Genomic DNA, 20,510 nt, shown 5'->3' on the forward strand with positions numbered 1-20,510 from the left:
AGTCAATAGAGCCCCCTGGACTCTGAATTCCCTCTCGTCAGCACGGCAGCGATCAGTCGACTTGCTGCTTCTGCTGAATGCTAATTTGATTTCCTGGTTGTTCGTGGAAGGGGAGTCTGTGTGGGCTACGCACTGCACCTCTACCTAATACAACTCAACTGTTTGTGCCTGAAATTGATTTTTGTGGGAAAGACACAGATGTTCAGATAAAGCCAAGCTGCCCCACTATTTTCGGGATTTCTGTTTGTCTGCAGGTTTGTTTTCGCTCCTATGATCAAAAATGATTAATTTGAACTCCACCAACTGGTTAACTGCAAAACTGTTATGAAGAGGAGCCTCATTTTTAGAATGCTGTTACAGTTTCCAATAGTCTTGCTCACCAGTAGTGGTTGGTAAGCCAAGCAGATGAAAATAATCCCTTCGCCCCTAAAAAAGCTCTCGACATTGATTTTCTCTTGTATATGGACTCGCTTGGAATTAGAATGATTGTGTGTAGATCAATAGCTCTACCTCATTGTAACATGCAACAAATTAAAAGGTTACTCCCATGCACGCTTAAACACCCAAACAAGTTCAGGATCAGGATCAGTTTACAAGCATATGGTCTGGTGCCAGCTCCAGATCACCTCTTCATGGAAATAGATTCGATCAGAGGATATTCCTCATCAATCTTGCTTTCAGTCCCCCTCTGAGCTCCACTGGAAAATCCAGGAGTAAAAGAAGAGGGTGAGTGGTGATCATGCTGATAGATGTTCCATCTCAAATGAGGAGGGGGGGCGCTAAGCTTTGCAGATCATTGTTGCTACACTTGCCCATTTTCTGATCAGTAGAAAGGTTTTTGTTTTTCACAACCTGAAATTACAAACTACAGAACATTTTGTAACTTGTCTGTGTTTGCCTGCACATGCCTTCAATATTTGTATTTATTAATTTCTGGTCTGTAAGAAGCAGTTAGGCAATCACTCCAAAGCCGAGCCATGCTCATCACTTTTTGCCTGCATATTTGGCATTTTATTTGCTCCTCGTCACACTGTAGGTGGTGCAACTCAATGTTTAGTTCACTGTTTGAAGTTTTCATAAATAACAGGAGGGTGGACTCGGTGAGTCATACCTCCGTTGGATAAAGAGTGACATTCGGACAACTGCAGCGGCGTCTGCACATGAAGCCGATGCTGTTAAAGTGAAACAGCATGAAGACGGGAGTTGTGCAACAGTTCTCTTTTGGGATGAGGGAGACTTGTTTTTCAGTAACAGTGGGCCACATTTGACCTGTTTGAACAATACGCTCACTGAATATCATTGATGAGGGTTTTATTTTTATTGTTATTGGTAGTGGTGACCTCACTAACTACCTTCTATGCATTTGTGCAACGTCGAGCTGCTGTGATGACCGAATTGCCCCATGTGGGATTAATAAAGTCGGAGCTAATCTAATCTAATCTAATCTAATCTAATTTAATCTAGATTCTATGTGTTGTAGTCACATAAGAAACAGCCTTTGATATAATTCTGTTTATTGCCTCAGTGTTGTGATGAAACTCACTGAAGAGGAACCTCCCTTTTCCAGAACCGTCTCTACTTGGTATTTTGAGATTTTTGTGATATCTCGTAGGGCTGAACAGTATATTGCACATTACTCGTCACATGCAATGTCAAAACAATGATTGAACTGCTATAAATGATGTCTCTTTGCGCTAGGCTATCCTACTTTGCATATCAACATATACTAATCAGATGGAGCATTACTGACATAGTTTATGCCGATAACAGATCATATTTCACATAGTTTTACAACCGTACATCGAACCTAACCTGGTGCCAACAAGGCAGAAGTCAGAAACTCAAAAGCACAAAAAAGAAAGGGGGAATCACTAAAAATAGCAACTTCGCTTTTAGCTGATGATGGGAACTGCAGATATATATATGATTTTCTCGGAAAAAGGAAGTTGTGTCTGGTTAAATTTGGGTCCAAAAAAGTCTGCATTTTTATTTGGAGGTCCAACAAAATATCCACATCTTATACTTAAGATTTTTATTTTTATTTTATTGTGGGTCATATTGCAATACTTGATGATATTATACATTTTGTGTGTTCAACTTATATTTTGCAGCCCTTATATTTAGTGTTTTTGCCAGAAGAAGTAGCCAGATGTACAGTGCAAGCCGACCCCTGGGAGCAGCTGAATAGACTATCATTATCAGAGTTTTGTGATCAAAGTTTCGAATGAGCTGGAAAAGATCTTCGCTTTTAACTGTGAACTGTGATGTCTGTCGTGAAACATTCCATGTTTTTATCCTGGGCTGATGGGGAAAAAAAGTCTTCTATTTTTTTTCAATGGTCTGTTGGAACCTAAAAACTGTCAATTAGAGGAAGGAAAAAGCAGCTGGTCCTTAAATAAACCAAGGCTCAAAATAGAGCCGAAACTTTCTTCATATGTTTTTCATTTAAAAAAAACAAACTGTGATTTGATTTGATTAATTCATAATATCACCTTTGTTAAAGTCCTGTTTGAATTATAATGTTGTTTTGATGAGCTTCCTTTGGTTCACAGATGTGCCACAGAATCTCATGTTATCTACTTATACATTGTTAAGTGGTTATAAACTGGTGCTGATAACCTGTTTCAAGGACCCGAGTGTGTTTAAAACATGTTTTCCTCATGTGGCAAGCAATAAGTGATGAATATAAAGAAATATCTTCATCTGGGCTCAGAATCTGTGATGATGTTTCATTATCCACAAGTAATTCATTTTGATTTTTTTCCCTCTCTTTCAGAGCTCAATGAATCTTCCTCCGGACAAAGCACGGCTGTTGCGGCAGTACGACAATGAGAAGAAGTGGGAACTAATCTGTGATCAGGTGATAATCAGTCACTCGTCTGTTATGATCTGTCATAGCAACACTACCGAGTGAAGAATGTTAAAAACGGTCTAACAAGCAACCTCTGGTCAGCAGTGAACAATAATTTTAGATCTGATTCAGATGTCTGAACTATGTACCGACTTCCTGGTCCTGAGCAGGTCCATCATGGCGTGTCGTGACCAAAGCACCTACGCTCCGTCGCCCTGCTTTTATCCCATAAGCTGGTCACCGGTCTTTTCACACCGCCCTGACTTCCCCGGTCATGTAGGTTAAGTGGCGCAGCAGGCCGGGCACATCAGTTGGTCAGTTAAAAAAAAAAAAAACTCTTAGTGGTATTGGTGTCAGTTCCGTGTGAAGGAAATAACAGAGGGTGCATGTTGTGCAGTGGGCTATGGTCTGAGCGCTCCACTCACCCTGCAACGTCCATGCCAGTGAGTTTTTCTGCCTCCTTGAGCAGAAGAGAAAAAAAAAAACAACCCATTGTATATCAAGACCACCACCCAGACAAACTGTATTGGTATCTACTGACCCTGAAGGGAACTGTGCCAGAGAGTCCGCCATGCTGCTGACCAGCTGTCAGAGATCCTCTCGCGGTCGGCTCCAAGCTGTCAGACCCGACGTGAAAATACTTGGTTTCCTTTTCATTGGCAGCAAAGTAACTTCCAGCAACACTGCAGCAGTGATTGTGCTGACAAGCATCTTTTTTGGCCATGCTTTAAATATGTTTAGCATGTTATGAATCAGTCAATGTTTACAGTAAAGGGTGTTGTCATAATTTGACTGTGAAACATCAAATGCTGTGTTAAAACGAGCTCCCCAAAGTCTTTCCTCCTCTCGTGTTTTCACCAGCAAAAGGTTCATAAAACATTAGAAAATGTCTGAGGGGGGGCATTATTAGAATTAAATATAAATTGTACAAGACAGATAACTGCAGTGTAGCCCATGACTCTGCAGGCAGCTCAGCTCTGGGAGTAAATAATTATCTGTCTCATAGCTACAATAAATCTCCTAATGTCACCATGGCAACATTGATGGAGGGCGGCAGAGAGGCTGAGACAACAGGTATGTTCTTTTTGGAATAACCAGTCCAGCAAATGCCATCAAAGGCTGAAATATTAAACATCTTCCCTCAACTTATGAATCCTTATGAAAAATGAAGGATAATTGTCCAGCTGAAACTTCCCGAGGAGAAAGAAAGCACCATGATGAACTCGTCAGTGTCAAATCCTGAGACTCGCATGACTTTTTTTTATTCACCAAGAGCATGAAAAGCTTTTTCCAGAGATATGCTGTTTAAATCTATTTATGCAGTGGAAAGCCCTCAAATATACCTGTCGACTTAGAATTAAAAACTGTTTGCTTCACTTTGATTTGAACGGATTCCTCTTCTTCGGCTTCAGCTGGAAATGCAAAGCAAGAAGTTGAGCTCGACTCTCAACTTTAATATGAAAAAGTTTTTTCAGACAAGCTCTCCAGCTGCAATAAAGCATGTTGAAGCTGGTTTATATATGCCCCTTAAACATACCTGCTCTCTGTATGATCATCATCCCCTTGCTGTGTTTACAACCTGTTGCATTCCTGACATTGTTTCTCACACATCAACATATACTGTATATCCTTGTCAGAAATTTTTTTTCCATTCTCTCATTCGATTTCTATATTTTTTCTCCTTTTTTTTTCAAATAATGAAGCTCCCAAGCAGCGTTAAGCTGCATGTTTCTGTCAGATAATCCCTTTCCTGACGCTGCTCTCGTCTTTCCTGTTTTTGTGTCCTGGACGAAGTAGAAGTAGGCGCCCTCCTGAGGAGAACAGATCTCACTTTGCTCATGTGACCTTTGTGAGGCAATTTTAAAGATTTGGTTGTTCTTGGGAGGAAAGCGGTTTAGAAATTAATTCATTTTCACTACACTGTTGAACTCCATCCGGTTTGCTGTGGTGCAGTGAACATATCTCTATTAAAATGTCTTGTTGTCAGTAGTGAAAAATCATGATGATTCTCCGAGCTGTTTGTTTGCATCAGATGCAGAAAACAAAAAAAAGCTGGAGCAGAAATAAGCTTGTTGTTTATTTTTTAAATTTATGAAACATTAAAAACAAACCAATGTTTACCACTCTCTTAGGAAATCTCTTAATGGTTAGTCATGAACATCCTAATGCAGTGCATCAATCGATCAGTTGAGGTGATCTGTGGCTATGTAGTTTTTGTTTTGTCAGTGAAAGTGCTCTCCGGTTTAGGTTGTGTGTCGTTAAGCTGTGAAGCTCTCCAGTCGACACCTGAGATGATTAACCACGGATAAAAATGGACACGAAACTGTGCAGCCACTTCCTGATGTCTGTGGTTTTATTCTGGAGCCACGCATGAGTTGACTAATTGAATGTGTTACTTGCTGATGGTGCTTTTTTGAGCACAAGTTTGATTTAGGGGAAAACAATTTAACTTATGACAAACACACAGATCTATGTGACTCTTGTCAACTTTGCTATGTCTTGAAAATCTAAAGTGTCGGACATGTAATTTTGACCTTGTCAAATGTGTGTGTCTTTTATATCAACACTAGTAAATTAGATGTAAGTGAAGTAATATTTATTTGTCCTGATTTCCTTCTATCCTATGATGCCGTGTGGTTGATCACAGAACCATTAATGCTATTGGAACTGGGTGCTCAGCCTGATCCAAATACTGATTCCCGTTTAACACACTGAGCCAAATCCAGTCTTAAGCTCTTGTATTTATACTTAGAACGCTATGGTGTGACCTCTTGTACTTAACACATGTATACACTCACATTTACATAGTTGTATTCAGGAATCACTGGTAGGTTTGATAATGCTTTATAGCACGAGGTGATTTATAACTTCCTGAGGTTTCCCACAGAATCAGATATTCAGATCCAAAAGAGAACCCAAATAATGAAGAGTTGCATTCACAGTCAAGCATTTGTATCAACTAAAAGGGTTCATTGCTTCGAGGTCTTTACAAACATGGCACATGTGACATCGACGTCCAAAGAGACTTCTGAATGAAAGAATTACCCGCTCTATTTTCCTTTGACCTTTTGAGAGTGGAACCAAATCTTTGGTTCCCATCAGCTCAGGATGACTCACGAATACAGTCGTCTTCTTAAAGCCTGCTCAACTTTAATCTGAAAGTTTCAGTGTCAGCAACAATTTACCGTAAACTGGAGATGTTTGCTGACTTGTGCCACAGAGACTTTTCTCATCCTGTCCTATAAAGTTGCGTCATCCTAATGAATGACACAACTTTATATTGCAAAATGTCCAATTCCTGCTCTCATTTTTATCTTTTATATATATCTCACATCTGTTTTCCTGTCCTTCTGCTCATGTCACTGTTTTGTTGTCTCGTTTGTTCACAGGAGAGGTTCCAAGTGAAAAACCCGCCTCACACGTACCTCCAAAAGCTGAGGAGTTATCTGGACCCGGCAGTCACAAGAAAGGCGAGTGCCCTTGCTCACATGCCATCCTGTTGCGCTGCTCTGTCTGTTCCACTGCCGCAGCTTTTCCTTCCCTTTCGAACCCCCTGTGCTTGATCCAGGATGTTCTTAGAGCTGAGGACAGATTTCACACAAGACTATAGTTACGACAGTGTGACCCCGTGAGAAAAGGAGACTGTTTATCCGTAATGTCCAGGTTTGGGAAAAACCTCTGACCAATCTCAAATAAGGATGTTATGTGTTCGACAGCATGCTGTCTGACAATAACGGCAGAAAACATGTTACTCGAAGGCAGAGGGGGTGTAGACTGTCTAATTGCTGCCTTGACGCCACCTCGCAGCATTGTAAGAGAGATATCGGGGGGATATGAGGAGATTCTCAGCTACATGATGGAAATTACCTTCTCTCATGTAGGCAGCAAGTTCTGGCTGCTTTCCTGGATGCTTGGAGGGGAGCAGTGGGGACTAAAAGGAGGGGCTTCATGAAGACATGTATCAGCCAGCTCCCAGGCTTTGCCAAAATGAAGTCTTTTTTGGCCTGAGCTGTGTTGGGAAGGCCGGGAGGCCGGCCTTTGTGATCAACAAATTAACCAATGGACTCTGCCAGAATAATAACAAATCACTGAATAATAAAATTTTCACTGACTGGAATTAAAAATGTAAATTATAAAGTACTAGATAGAGCAAAATGTAACAAGCGAGTGTATGAGGGCAGGTTCAGTGTATAGATGTGTATAGATTCTGAATGTGTCATTAGTGGTACTGTAAAACTAGTGTCAAAAGAAAAGGCATTGGAAACATGGCAGCTGATAAATAGGTATTCCTGTGGGTTTTTGACACATCTCAGAGGATGTTACACTCCTGCAAGCAAGAGAATGACGCAGGTCAGAGCAGACAAAACATGCCAAAGTCAAACTGTATGCCGTATTATGCAGGCTTGTTTACATTTTAGTGTATGCGACTAGAGATTAAGGTTTAGTCTTTGCTCCTTAGTTTCCTGTCTACAGTCCAAAAAATGTTGGGCATGTGTCCGAGGTGCTATAAATCGGTTTCTGTGTGCTTGGGATTGTTGCTCGTCAACGCACTATTTTTTTAAAGGTTGATGTTTAGATGGAAAAATTAGCACTACTCTCGTATGCCGATTAAATATAGTTCTAGCCAGGAGCTGCAAATCTCAGATTAGTAAGGATGCGGACAGGGGCCAAGCTCTGTTGAAAAGTAACAGAATCCACCTACCAGCACTCTTAAAGCTCACTAATTAACTTCATGTATCCGCGCTAAGACTGAAGGGTAAAAACCAAAACAAAGCAAAAAAACCACAGGTTAAGGGAGCTTTAGAAGTGCTAGTAGGTGGAATTGTAGGCTGAGATGAGCTGTCCACCCTCTAATTTTAAGTTCATAGTTGGCGTACAAAGTCGTCTTTCCTCATGACTAAGCTTTTTTTTTTTTTTTTTTAAGATGTCAAACTCTTCTTGGAAGGAGATGGTGCCTGTGTTTAAAGCTTTGTGGGCACAAACAGTCAACACAGTCTGGCGGCGCTCATTCGGATGAAACCTTCACAAATATTTGTCTTGGGGAGTTGATCTGAGTCACAGAGTCTTTATTTTTACTTTTATTCATCTAATCTGTAGCTATGTGTGTGTGTGTGTGTGTGTGTGTGTGTGTGTGTGTGTGTGTGTGTGTGTGTGTGTGTTGTGTACCCATGGAACCTTTACCCCATTTTGGCTCTCCAACTTCCACTCTCTTACGTTGCACATGCTTTGTCTCACAGAAATGAGCAATTTTTTGTTGAATGAAAATATTATTACTAACAGCTGTTGGGCCATCGGCAATAAAAAGCATGTCTATAACTTGAAATACCCGATAAGTCTTTATATATAGTCGGTAACCAGTGTAGGAGCTCTCTTAATTATTTTGCACAAATTCTTTATTCGTTTATTTTATATAATCCCAATCACGTCTGTTTCCGTTCTAAAAATGCCTGTTTTAATGAGATTTTTGATCCTTCGCTGACTTTGGGGGGGAAAAAGTCATGTTGAGACCCCCACAATTCTCTTGCTGCTGCATCTCTTCCATGTCCCCCAAGGTTGGCCCTCCTGTATCAAACCACCACGGGTGTTTCCCGAGCTCCCGTTGGCTGATATATTGACTGTGTGGTTTCTAACATTTGGTCTGATAGGCTGAGTGGCCCACGTGGGATTGTGGAAAATCCGGCTGACGTGAATCCGGGGTCTCGTCTTTGTCTTGATCAAACCCCTGAAGAGGACAGGCAGTGAATGGAAGAGGGAAATGGAGAGGGAGGGGAAAAAGAAATACTGAATAATAAAGAGTGGGATAGAACAGGAGAAGGAGATGGACAGCAAATGAGACAAGAGACAAAAAAAAAAGAAAAGATGCACGAGAGCATGGCAGAAGAGAAAAGAGTTATGGACTTCTTTCTACATTCCTGCTCCATCCCCCTTTTCTTCAAACTCAAACAATTGCCACTTTGTGTCACTGAGAGAGAGCTGGAGGTCATTGCCTCTGCTTTCCATAGGCAGGCTCCGGTGCATTCCTCTGGGCAGCTCCCAGCCAATAGGCAACCAAGGAGGAAGAGCTCCAGTCCAACTAGTCCCCAAGAATGTATCAGCCATTGATTTGTTTCCAGCATGACCCCTCCTGAGCTCACACTTTCCAAAATCCCTCTTGTTTTTTGGGGGTTTTTTTTTTCCTACTTCACACTCTCAGCGCTATCTTCCTGCTCTTAGTTTCCCCTTTCACTTCTCCCTCCTCTTGTTCTCCTCTCCCCCTCATGCCGTCCTCACCCCCTCTCCACACTGTCTGGGCTCCTCTCTCTTCCTGCTCTCCCTGTGCTGCAGCTGGTAGCACTTAAAGTGTAGAGGAGTGTGGTGTGTTCGGTGGGGGCTCTGGGAGCCTGCGCAGTACCCCGAAAAATGCTCCGCTTTCCACACCAGCAAATGACTCCTCCCTAATAAAAACACTCTGTTTCTCATCTGCTCATGTTCCAAACACACACCACCGCCCAAGCCCAAAGACACAGGAAAGAGAGAGAGAGAGAGAGAAAGAGAGAGACTATGGGAAAGGCTCTCTTCTCAGTGGATATTAATAATAGGTTAACACAAAGCTGATCCCCATCTCCTCCCTGATACAAACACATCATGGAAAGTGAACAGGCCCTCCAACCCTGGGTGGATACCTCTTCTCTTCGACAAATGATCTAAAAAAAAAACAAACAACTGTATTCAAATGGTATTATTTGTCATATACACAGAAACACAGGTTTACAATCGGTCATTTTTATTTTACTTTGCTCATGACACACATGCATCTTTAAGTAGTGGCCAATATGTACGGTAGTCAAGTTCCCAGTTATGAAAATTGTACATAAAAGCAGCTATATGAGGCCAGAAAACTCCTCAGCTCGAGAAACTTTGACCAAACCTGATTAAGCGGGATGTCCAATCACTCCTCTATTTAATTTTTCTTCCTTAATAGTGTATACATCTACTTCACCAGCAGACCCGACAAAACAATGTTTTTAAAAGTTGAAGTGAAGCAGGGCTGCTCCTGCTCAACAGAGGCCTAAAAATAAGTTTGAATCAGTGAATATGTATATTTATAAAAACCTACAAAGAATAAGGCTTACTTGGGGTAGTCAAAAAATCTCTCTCTCCTCTCCTCTCCTCTCCTCTCCTCTCCTCTGATGTAACAGTTTCACTCTCTTGCCTCCATCATCAGGGATTTCCCTCTGCTGTCACTCTGTGAGCTTGGTTGATCCCCACCGGTCATTCACTTTGCTTGTTTTGTTGCTGCCGTTACATAACCGCCTGAAGGGCCTTTTGTTTTTAGGGTTTGCTGTTCGCCTCCCATCAGAGAGTGAGAGCAAAGAGAAACTCACTCAAGTGCTCGTGCTCGCTCTCTCTCTCTCTCTCCCGTTGTTTCCATTTTTTGTTCACGTTATTTCAAACCTCCCTGGATGCCGGTCACACACTTCATCTTGTCGCGGTAGCCACAGTAACACGACAAAGCATTTGTGGGTGCGAACCCAACAGCCATGTTCACGTAGCTGCTGGGTGTCTTGATTGAGCCTGACGGGTAACCAATTCGGTGACTTGATGTTATCATGCTGCTTCCAGGAGGGATTAGAGTTATTTAAAAGCCCATCGTGAACCAACAGCAGCAACATGAGCAGATTAAAAATAATGTGCAATTTCACAGTTTCCAGTGAGTCAGCTCGCCTTCGCTTTTAGCCTGTTTAATGGTTACTTGCAACCGAAGGGATCGTTTAACAATCTCTTATTTTGAAGTAAGTGCTTGGGTTCACGTCTAAATGTCAGTGCAGTTACCTCAAAGTCTGTTTGCCTGACTTTCAATTCAGAAAGTTTTCCTTTACCAAAACATGTCCGTTTTACCACATGTTGATTTATAGCACTGTGATGAATTTTTACCCCCTCCTTCTTCCTCTCCTCCTCAGAAATTCAGACGGAGGGTACAGGAGTCCACCCAAGTCCTGAGAGAACTGGAAATTTCGTTACGGACAAATCATATAGGGTGAGTCATTGCAGGACTGCGTGAAACATGTGCCGTCTTCCGTGTCTGGGGTCTTGTATTGGATTCAGAGGGAAAATTCGAGCATTCCAGACAACCAGAGACGCAGACGTTGACATTAACCACCACCTCCTCCACCACCAGCCCCCTATTCCTATCTGTGCTCTGACCTAATATTACACTGAGAGCCATGTGGGGATGCAGAAAAGATGAATTGATTGATTGTTTTGGGGAGGCGGAGACGTGAACAGTCTCTGGAAGGAAAACACATTTTTGCCTGCAGTAGTTTCAATGCTTCTCGTTGCCATCCTGAAAAGATGTTAGTATCTAAAGAGAGCATTGTTTCACAACAGCTAAAACACAGGCGGATTCAGGTATTCCAAGATAACAAGCCTTAACCTGCTACGGCTGGTATTGATTCAGGGCTGTACAGTCAGTGTTGAGGAGAGATCAATATCTCTGGGGTTAAAATCTCTGGGGATCTCGGTGTTGTGTCTTTGTGCCGATCACAGGGGTTGTGTTTCTTACAAGGCACCCTAGCATTGGACAGTTTTACTGCTTTCTATTGGTTTTGTAATTATTAAAAGTACAGCTTTCCATCACTGGTGCACAAATTATTATTATTATTGTTATGTTATTGTAATTGTTTTTCATTTTTAACATACCCGTACTTGTCTGTTAAGATTTTATTGGGTTTATTAGTTTGCGTACAGCACTTTGGCTCCCTGTAGTTGTTTTAAAGTGCTTTGTGTTCTTTTTAAGTGTGTATTTCTGAGCGATGTAATAGGTGGGCGGTCACCTCAGACTTGGTGACCCCTTCAAGGACAGGAAGAAGCTGCCATGAAAGGAACTGCTGGCCACAGACTTTTCTAACAGCCAGACCGGTCTTTAATCTGAACTTCAACTCTTAAACCTTCTGTTTTTCTCTTTTCCTCCCTCCTACACACATATTCCTTTCCTTCAATTTGTCTATTTCAAATATTTTCATACAAATTGTCTCGTGTCTGAAAACAGTGTCTCCCACACTCCTAACCCTAACCCTACACACAGAGAGAATGTGACTAGATTACATAAAAAACAAAAAAAACAATTTAATCTGGATTAGACAGTAAACCTTAATTGAGAAATAGGGGGATGGGCCGGCCACTCGGGGTAGGGAAGCATAATGCCACGCTGTCAGACAGTGAATAATTAAAGCTTGTCTTCAGAGGTGAAATTTTATCAATCATGTTGTCTGCACATAATAGAAAGTTTGTCCCTATACGAGCCCTGCAGATGCTAACCCCGGCTTGCTGCCTATCAGTATCTGACATGGACGTGGTCACCAACATGTGGTGAATGGGAGGATTGTTGCTCAGTGTCCTGTGGTAATGATTGCCATGTGGTCCATTGAGACCACACCTCCCAGTCCTTTTAAAACAGAAGTGGCCCCTCTGGCCAGCAGTTTACTGGATACTCCTGTTAGTCCTATTCAGACTCGTGTAGTTACACCGCGGGGAAGCTAATAAATAGGCAGCTCATGCATTTCTAAAGCAGGTTCGTCTTGCGTCTTTGCTTAGTGAAGTGCCACTCAAACGCCTGGTTGTGTGTGATTATGTTTATGCGCTCCAAATCTCTCTAATCACTCCGCAATCACGCCTGTCGAAGTAAAATGAAATGACACATTTATGGGAGGCCATTAAATGAAGAGTCTCTGATTCGCCTCATGATGCTGATAAAAATGAAGGGAAAGCAACGCATAGTGAAGGTAGCGGGAGCATTCCTGCGAAAAGCTCGGCTTTTCTGAGCAGAATAATAAGTGAAAGCACGTGAAGTGCTGAATGGGTGGCCCACTTGAGTCTCTGTAAGGAAGGTGAGAATGGGCTTTTGAGCATTCAACTGGGCTTGAGTTAAAAACGTATATGCGTGCGTGTCTGAGGGAAATGGATAGTAGAGAGGCAAACTTGATAATGAGGATGTATTTATGCATGTGTGGATGCCTCTGTAAATGCAGACACATACATGTGTGATGTGTTCGCTGCTCAGATCCCAGAAGCTTTGATGTCTGTCAAACTGTTTCTTCAGATTCAGATTCAAATACCTTTATTTATCCCACAAGGGCCAATTCATTTGTAGTTCCCAGTTGTACATTCACATGCATGCATTTGGTCATCACTCATTCAATCTGTCAGGAATTCATCCAGGTCAGCTATGACCAAAAGATTACAAGTAATGTTAGACCTCGCATGTGTTATATAATGCACAATCAAAACCAATCAAAATGGAAAAAAGGAAAAAAGATCAAACGTCCCAGCAGCAATATTTTAAATCCCACTAAGATGATCCCAAACAGAAGATGAGCGTTAGCTGGAGAGTTATGTTCATAAAAATCTTGAACTTTTTTCAGCTTCCAACTGCTTTTTTTTTTTTTTTTTTTTATCAAATAAAAGTATCCCATTTTGTTTTCTTGTCTTTATTGTTTCACTTCTCAGATGGGTGAGAGAGTTCCTGAATGAGGAGAACAAAGGCCTGGACGTGCTGGTGGAGTATCTGTCCTTTGCACAGTACGCCGTCACGTAAGTTACTTCTATCGTCCACGTGCACGAGCAACACAACGCCGCCATTCTGCACGGCTGCTGACGCTTCTCCGCACACAGCGCCGGCACCACCGGCACTGATGTCCGCTTGTCAGAAACACTGAGTCACTGGAGGCACACTGGCACTGTGTTTCATACCAGCCATATGCTTCTATTCAAGGACTGAGTTGGGTGATTATTAGTCATTCACAAAGTGCCCGTTCAAGTCCAGTTAAATGTTTTATTCAAACCTTCCATTTCGCCATATGTTATTATAGGTTATCCACATTACCAGCGGTTAGCTGTTAAATGGTATTTTCCCAGTGCAACTGCAGTGGCATGTACAATTCATGAAAAGGACGAGTCTCAAATAGCCAAGCCGAGCACAAAAAAAGACATTAGTGGCTTGATTGCTGCCAGCAATCACATGATTTATGTAGTCATTACTAGATTTCGGTAGAATCGGATTCTATTTCTGCTGCCTCCTTCTGGGGTCGCCACAGTAGATCATGTGATGCGGATGTTTAATTTGGTGTTAAGTTTTCGCTGATTTAATACCAATATTTTTTCTAAAAGAATGAGACTAAATGGTAGTATTATATTGAAATTGCAATGCAAAACCAAAATAAATTGCGGTATGGCAATTTTTACCCCCCCATTATTATGAATATATTATTTGGAGAGGTATTGGTTTTACATAGTTGTATTTGTTGTCAAATCATTCATGTTTTCTTACTTACATTTGTGTATGTTGGCTGTTCCATCATTTAACCACTGAAGATGCTTCGCCTCATAATTCAGTTTTAGATGTCCTTGTGAAAATGTTTTGTCTTGGTTGTGTTTAAAAAAAACCCAAACCCAGATCATATTAATATAGTGATGAGCTTAGCAGATGTGGCTCATGTTCTCAGCGTAATATGCCCTCGGGCAAGACGACAAAACTTCAAGTTTTGGTGAAGCTTGCAGAGGAGTGAGAGTCCATTTCCCTTGTAGTTTTCATCGATAAAATCATCAACTGTCGTGAGAACGTTTGCTGGAAGACGAGCTGCATCCATGTGCGCTGTGTTGACAACGTCCCGTTTTGTGTGGTGCGCAGCTATGATGGGGACGGTGTGGAGAACAACCCCGACCTGCCCATGGACAAGTCGAAGCCCTGGGGTCGCTCGATAGAAGATCTGCATGGGGGCACTCTGCCGTCCCCCATTACTGGAAACGGTATCACCCGAGTCGGGAGACATTCCACGTTAAGGTATGATACAAACTACTGAACTCGCTGGTTGTTTCAAAGGAATCTCTGTGCTTATTTGAGTCCTTTTAATGCTTCTTTCTTCTCGGTGTTTGACTGCAGCCGTGTGATTATTTTAAGAAGTCACACATTTCATAAGATGCCTCAGTCGGTCCTTTGTGTAGTCATGAGGTCTGTAAGACTTTAAATGGCTTAAGACGCATGCAAGAGGAAAATACTGCTTGTCCACAACTCTTCCCCCATGAAACTCCCGGCGCACAATCAAGACACGGGCCACGATTCTCTGTCTGTGGCAGAAGAAACATCTCTCAACAAGGACAAGTGTCTTTCCAGAGGGTTACGGGGGTTATTGTGTTGTAAACACCAAAGAGACTCTTTTAACTGCAAATCCTGTGTGCTGAGGATTTCACAGCAGTTTATTCATAAGCCCATGCTAATATATGCTCTGAAGCACAAATCCCATTCATTTGTGCATTAGTTCTCTAATCCGCCCTGTCATACCATTAACGTTTGGGCACAGCACTCGCACTGACTTCTGTGACCTGTAATCCTTCATTTTGAAGAGGTTACCTTGAACACTTTTTACACAATGAGCGCCATTGATTCAATAAAGCGCGTGTCTTCTTAACATGGAATTCTTGCTCCGTGATAAGTCTGAACTATTTTTGTCACAAATTGTTGGTTAAAATGGTTTTTTTGAGCTAAATATGAAACAATAATACAAGAGTGAAAATCAGTGTTTATTTGCATTGTTTTGCCTTTTCGACAGGAACCTTTGGGGATCAGGTGAAGTCGTAAATCATCTGGCAACAACAATGTTTTCATTGTTACCATGCCAGAAAAAAAAAAGAAGAATGCAATTACTACAAATTTAAAGTACTGAACTTCAAATCTGAGTGACAGGTTTAGTAATGGGATATGTCTGTGCAGATATCAACACTCCATCAGTGAGAATAATCACTGAATCTAATTAATGGTTGAATGTTAGTGTGACTGCACTGGTGTCACAATTCAGAGACAGGTGGAGCGGTAATACCCGAGCTCTCAGTTCATTTCTTCATGTGAACATTTGTTAGAAATTGCTTATTCATAGCTTTATTGGGAAGATTTGTTTTGTAGAGTGTCTCAACCCCGTTTCCTTCGATCCTGATAAATAAAAATGCTAACTGCTTTAACATAAGCAATTCATGCGCCATAGATCCGCCTTTAATGTGATTTTAGCATTAATTTGTTTATATTGTTCATTCACTTCTTTTTGTTGCCCATTGTTTTCTTCTTTATATTGGGAGCATATGTATTCAACATGTGTTTTAATTGTATGGGCATAATGTCAGGCCTTCATTGACCCTGTCTGCACTCTGCACTTCACTTCACATAAACACACTGTCCCTCCAGATGCAACTTTAGTCCGTCATCACTATGGAGTATGTAGTGTATGTGTGTCCGGTGTTTTCAATGAGGATGACTCTATCTTCTGTTTTGTCCCGATGTTCTCCGTAGTCATCTGCTCTTTTGTCTGCCAGTCTTCGAGAGCAGGCAGGTCTCAGCCTCACGCTGTTGGCTCACAGTGAGCTTTTCTGCTGCCATAACCCCATGTCCCTATTACACAAACACACACACACGCACATGCACACACACACACACACACACACCCTGCTTCATTGTACTTTCTACCTCCCTGCTAGCGCTGCCCAGTTTATATGTCCCGCTGCCTGTGTCGGGGATGTGAATTATTTGTACTGCCCACCCGCCCCCCTCCTCTGCCTGAGACTGAATTCTCCTTTCCTTGGAGCAAATGGGTTTTTCTGCATTCATTGTTCCTGCTTCTGCCTCTATGTGCTGCTTGTGTGGTTCCCGAAATGCATGTCTGTGCAGAAACCAGCCTAGTTTTTACTACAGCCATAAGCTGAACAAGAGTCCAGATAGATAATGTATTTATAAAAACGTCTGTATTTTGGATCAATTATCTTATAAATTATTTAATGTCACATTAATTATTGCTTCTGCTCCCAATGGATTTTCAATTCTTAATGGTCGCCTTATCCATTATAAAGGCTCTCTTCCCGCTTTGCTCTCTAGATTAGGCTTTAATCTAGAATAATAGATACTCATTGATGACTATTAGTAAATTAAATCTTGTCCTTGTCTTCCTCGATGTCTGCCCTCTTGAAGGACACAAAGCGCACTCAACTGTCCAAAGTGTTCTCAAATAAGACGGTATGTCTCCTGAGGTACATGAAGATGGCTAGAAACATGTAGTTGTGTTAGAGCTCTGCCTGTTATTATAGATGTAGTGTTTGATGTTTTTTTTTTCTTTTTTCTGTGGTGGTATGTAGTGCATGTTGTGAGGAAATGCACAGTTCTTTTGGTATCATATACTGAAGACGAACATTCTGAATATTTCACAACTTCTTCCTACCCAACAAACATGAATGGAATGTTTTACTATTTTTATTTTTTTTTACCATCTATGACAATATAAATTTAATGAAAAAAAAGTAAGATTTGATTGTTTATATGTTGTGCATGTAGAAATAACACACATTTGGACCTGTATTTAGATTGTTGGGGGTAATTTCTCTCGTGTTTATTCTCTCATCTGACATCTTTGTACAGTTTCTTGAGCTTCTTATTTTCTCTGTTTACTGTGCTAAAGCATTTAGCAACACAGTGTTTTTCTGTCTAATGTAATACATGAAGTTTAGTTTAATCATTCCTAACATGTCAAAGCAGGTGAAGGTGTTTCCTTCTGTCGGCGTTGTGTAATCAGTTATCATCACTGTACCATATGATGGAAAAAAAAAACTTTGTTCATTGAGTTCCTCCTGAAGTTGACGCATATCAGTGTGACTGATGATAAACAGGAAGAGTATAAGTAAAAAAAACAAAAAAAAACAGACAGAAGTCTTTTAAGATAATATTTGGGACTGTGTGATGCGGGTGCTCCAGTTCTGGCAGAAGGAGTCTCGTGAATCCACAACGTTTAGGTTCATAAAGGAAAAGAAGTTTTCGCACTTGACCACGGATCCACTCTTCTGAATGGAACAATTGTTAACACATAGAAACACACGAAGATCCCACAATAAAATAAACTAAAGTGAATCCTCTGCTAACTTTCTTGTCAGAACTCCTCCATTACCTTGAAAGCTTTAGTCCTTTTCCTGCAGACGCTGGCACACTGTGTTGTGACTCACAGAGTCGTGGCTTAAGGCACGGGAGCTGACACGAATCGACATGTCTATAAGTAGCCTAAAGACAGATTTTTTTTTTTTCCCCTTAACTGAGGCTGGTGATTGAGCCTCGTGACAACAGTCTGAACATAAGTTGTTAACTCTGTTAACTCCGCCTCTGGATGTCATTCAGGAATACTCCGGCAGTTTTCCTTTGTAGCAGACGATACGCCACGACGAAATACCTTGTTTTTAGTCAATATAAAGCTGCACAATCATTGTGCTGCATGCAAATGACCCGCTGCTATTGTGTTAGCTGTTGGCGTAATCTTTGTGAAGGACATTCAATTAAAACAATTGAAAGAAGGCATCCTGTGGCTCCATGTGTCGCTGCAAGACTATATGGTCTTTGTGTCTGTTAATGTATGCCTGGCAGTTTGTTACCCTCCCAAAGAGAAGGAGATGCTGTATAAAGACGACTCATTTGCCAATAACGTCTGTTTTCTTATCTTATTCTGTTTATCTTCTGCACCCTTTAGTTCAATATTTATTTCCTTTGATCACGAGCGTGTTTTATTTTTTTCTCTTTTAGATGCAACACACTGCCAAGCCGGAGAACGTTAAAAAACTCCAGACTGATCTGCAAGAAAGACGACGTCCACGTCTGTATTATGTGCCTGCGCGCTATCATGAACTACCAGGTCAGTCCTCTGCACTCTGCAGGAAGCCTCACATCCACACTGACCGCGGGCCGAAGCTCACTTCTGACGCCAAAGTGACGCCAAATTCCGTTTGCTCCACTGCAGGATCTCCATATTTGATCTATTGTTGTGTATAAGAATCCCCTGTTGCTTATTCAGTGGCTCCACTTCTCTGTTAATGAGCTCGTTTGTCCCCGTCTCTCTCTTTCGTTGTTTGTCTTCCAGTATGGTTTCAACATGGTTATGTCACACCCACATGCTGTGAATGAAATTGCACTAAGTCTCAACAATAAAAACCCAAGGTAAGTTGAAGTAACTTTAAATGAAGTTCAAATCTTCTTTGTTTGTGAAAAACACATCCAATGTTTTGAAACACCTCGCTAATGATGAGTTTGAGTTCAGTTCATCACACCTAAATATTTTACCTGCTTGGACCCAGATCAACAAAAAACAGGCACCTGCACAGTCTGATGCTGAACGAGTGTCTTCGTTGCTCAGAGGCACATTCATCCCAACAGAATAGACGGGTCGTGGCACCGCTGGCACTCTCCACTCCACTGACTGCTCACTGAGACAGATACCACAACAACTAACTGCCTTTAGTGTGTGTGTGTGGTTGTGTTTTTGCTTCATGCCCCTGGGGTTTACGATTTCCTCAAAAGTAAATGTGGAAGCACTTCACATCACCTGTCACATCCTGTCTCGTCCGGCTGGAGAAATCCTGCATGAGCGAGCTGTGGACGGGATGAACTGAACGTCTCTGTCATGTCGGCGTCGACATAAACAAACATAAAGCAGTGCTGCTAACTGTCTTTCAATCCAGTGGGGGCATCGCAAATTTGAAGCTTGTAACTGATGTCATCAGTGTAATAACAGATCCTCATAATAACCTTAGCTTGAATCAGTACACTTGGTCTATACTTGTTTCGAAAATACAGAAAGTGGAAACAGTTGTTTTCATGCAATTACACAGTTTTCCACTGTATTCAGGTTACAATTAATTCTGCCATTATTATTAAAAACTCAACGCTGTGTTTTAACAAGGATTTTAAAATAGTGACTGCTTTTAAAAGTTGAGTGAATTATTGTCTTGCAGCAGAATATATCAGTCAGTTTTAAATGTAGTTTTGTTGTTTGGACTCCATTTTGTTTTTCTTTCTTGTGTTTTATTTACATTTTTATTTTTTTGTGTTCACTTTTTTGCCTTAATATCCCCTGTTCATTTGTTTGCTGCACTTTGAATTGTGTCGACCTGCATAAAAGGTTCAATTGGGGGAAAAAAATAAATAAAGAAGAGCTTTGATTATTTCCTTCTTGTTTTACAGGACCAAAGCTCTGGTCTTGGAGCTACTGGCTGCAGTTTGTCTTGTGAGAGGAGGCCACGAAATCATTCTCTCTGCGTTCGACAACTTCAAGGAGGTACGAGCCGCTCGTAGCGGCGAGGGCCCGGGCTGTGGTGTGGGGGTGTGAGGAGTAAAATATGTCATTAAATTTCGACTGTGCATGCGGTGACTCATTCCTGGAGGAAGACTCGTGAGACCTCTTTTCTCCAAATGAACTGTATCGAGGTATTAGCGCGATGCACGGTGACCCAGTAGTCTTCAGAGGAACGAGCTTCGTGCATGTTGATGGTGTCTGGTAGGTTGCATCAAAGTTGAGCAAAGTAGTGAGACGCATGTAACGGATCGCCCCGCCCGAACCCGGGATGATGTGTTCTGGCTGCGGGAGAGAGGAGTGGGAGGTTTATGATGGAGTGGGCGCGAACAGCCGCCCCATTTTGGAGCAGAGAGCCCAAAAAACTCAGGCCGACTGCAGTCAATGTAATATTTACACCCCTGAATGAAATATTGAGCGCTGCTCTCAGCGGCACTGGCATTAGTGGGAGAACCTCGCTCTCCTAATGAGATGAAGTTTGAGAAATGGTTGTTATTGTACGAGCAGCAGGAAGTATGTGAGGACCATGATTTCACCGC

At 41.7% G+C, this 20,510-nt stretch overlaps 1 protein-coding gene across 4 annotated transcripts in view; it reads left to right on the forward strand.

Moving 5' to 3' along the window:
* The window catches only part of fmnl2a (formin-like 2a), a 48,070-nt gene that overhangs the window by 12,060 nt on the left and 15,500 nt on the right, over positions 1-20,510 (forward strand). For all 4 annotated transcript variants that reach the window (XM_080498024.1, XM_080498026.1, XM_080498025.1 and 1 more), the window contains exons 2-9: positions 2,777-2,860; positions 6,241-6,321; positions 10,792-10,868; positions 13,337-13,420; positions 14,517-14,669; positions 18,429-18,537; positions 18,763-18,839; positions 19,863-19,956. In XM_080498024.1, coding sequence (XP_080354150.1) covers positions 2,777-2,860; positions 6,241-6,321; positions 10,792-10,868; positions 13,337-13,420; positions 14,517-14,669; positions 18,429-18,537; positions 18,763-18,839; positions 19,863-19,956 — 759 coding nt within the window. The remainder of the gene's footprint in view (positions 1-2,776; positions 2,861-6,240; positions 6,322-10,791; positions 10,869-13,336; positions 13,421-14,516; positions 14,670-18,428; positions 18,538-18,762; positions 18,840-19,862; positions 19,957-20,510) is intronic.

Source organism: Blennius ocellaris, assembly GCF_963422515.1.
Source record: "Blennius ocellaris genome assembly, chromosome: 6".
Taxonomy (NCBI): Eukaryota; Metazoa; Chordata; class Actinopteri; order Blenniiformes; family Blenniidae; genus Blennius; species Blennius ocellaris.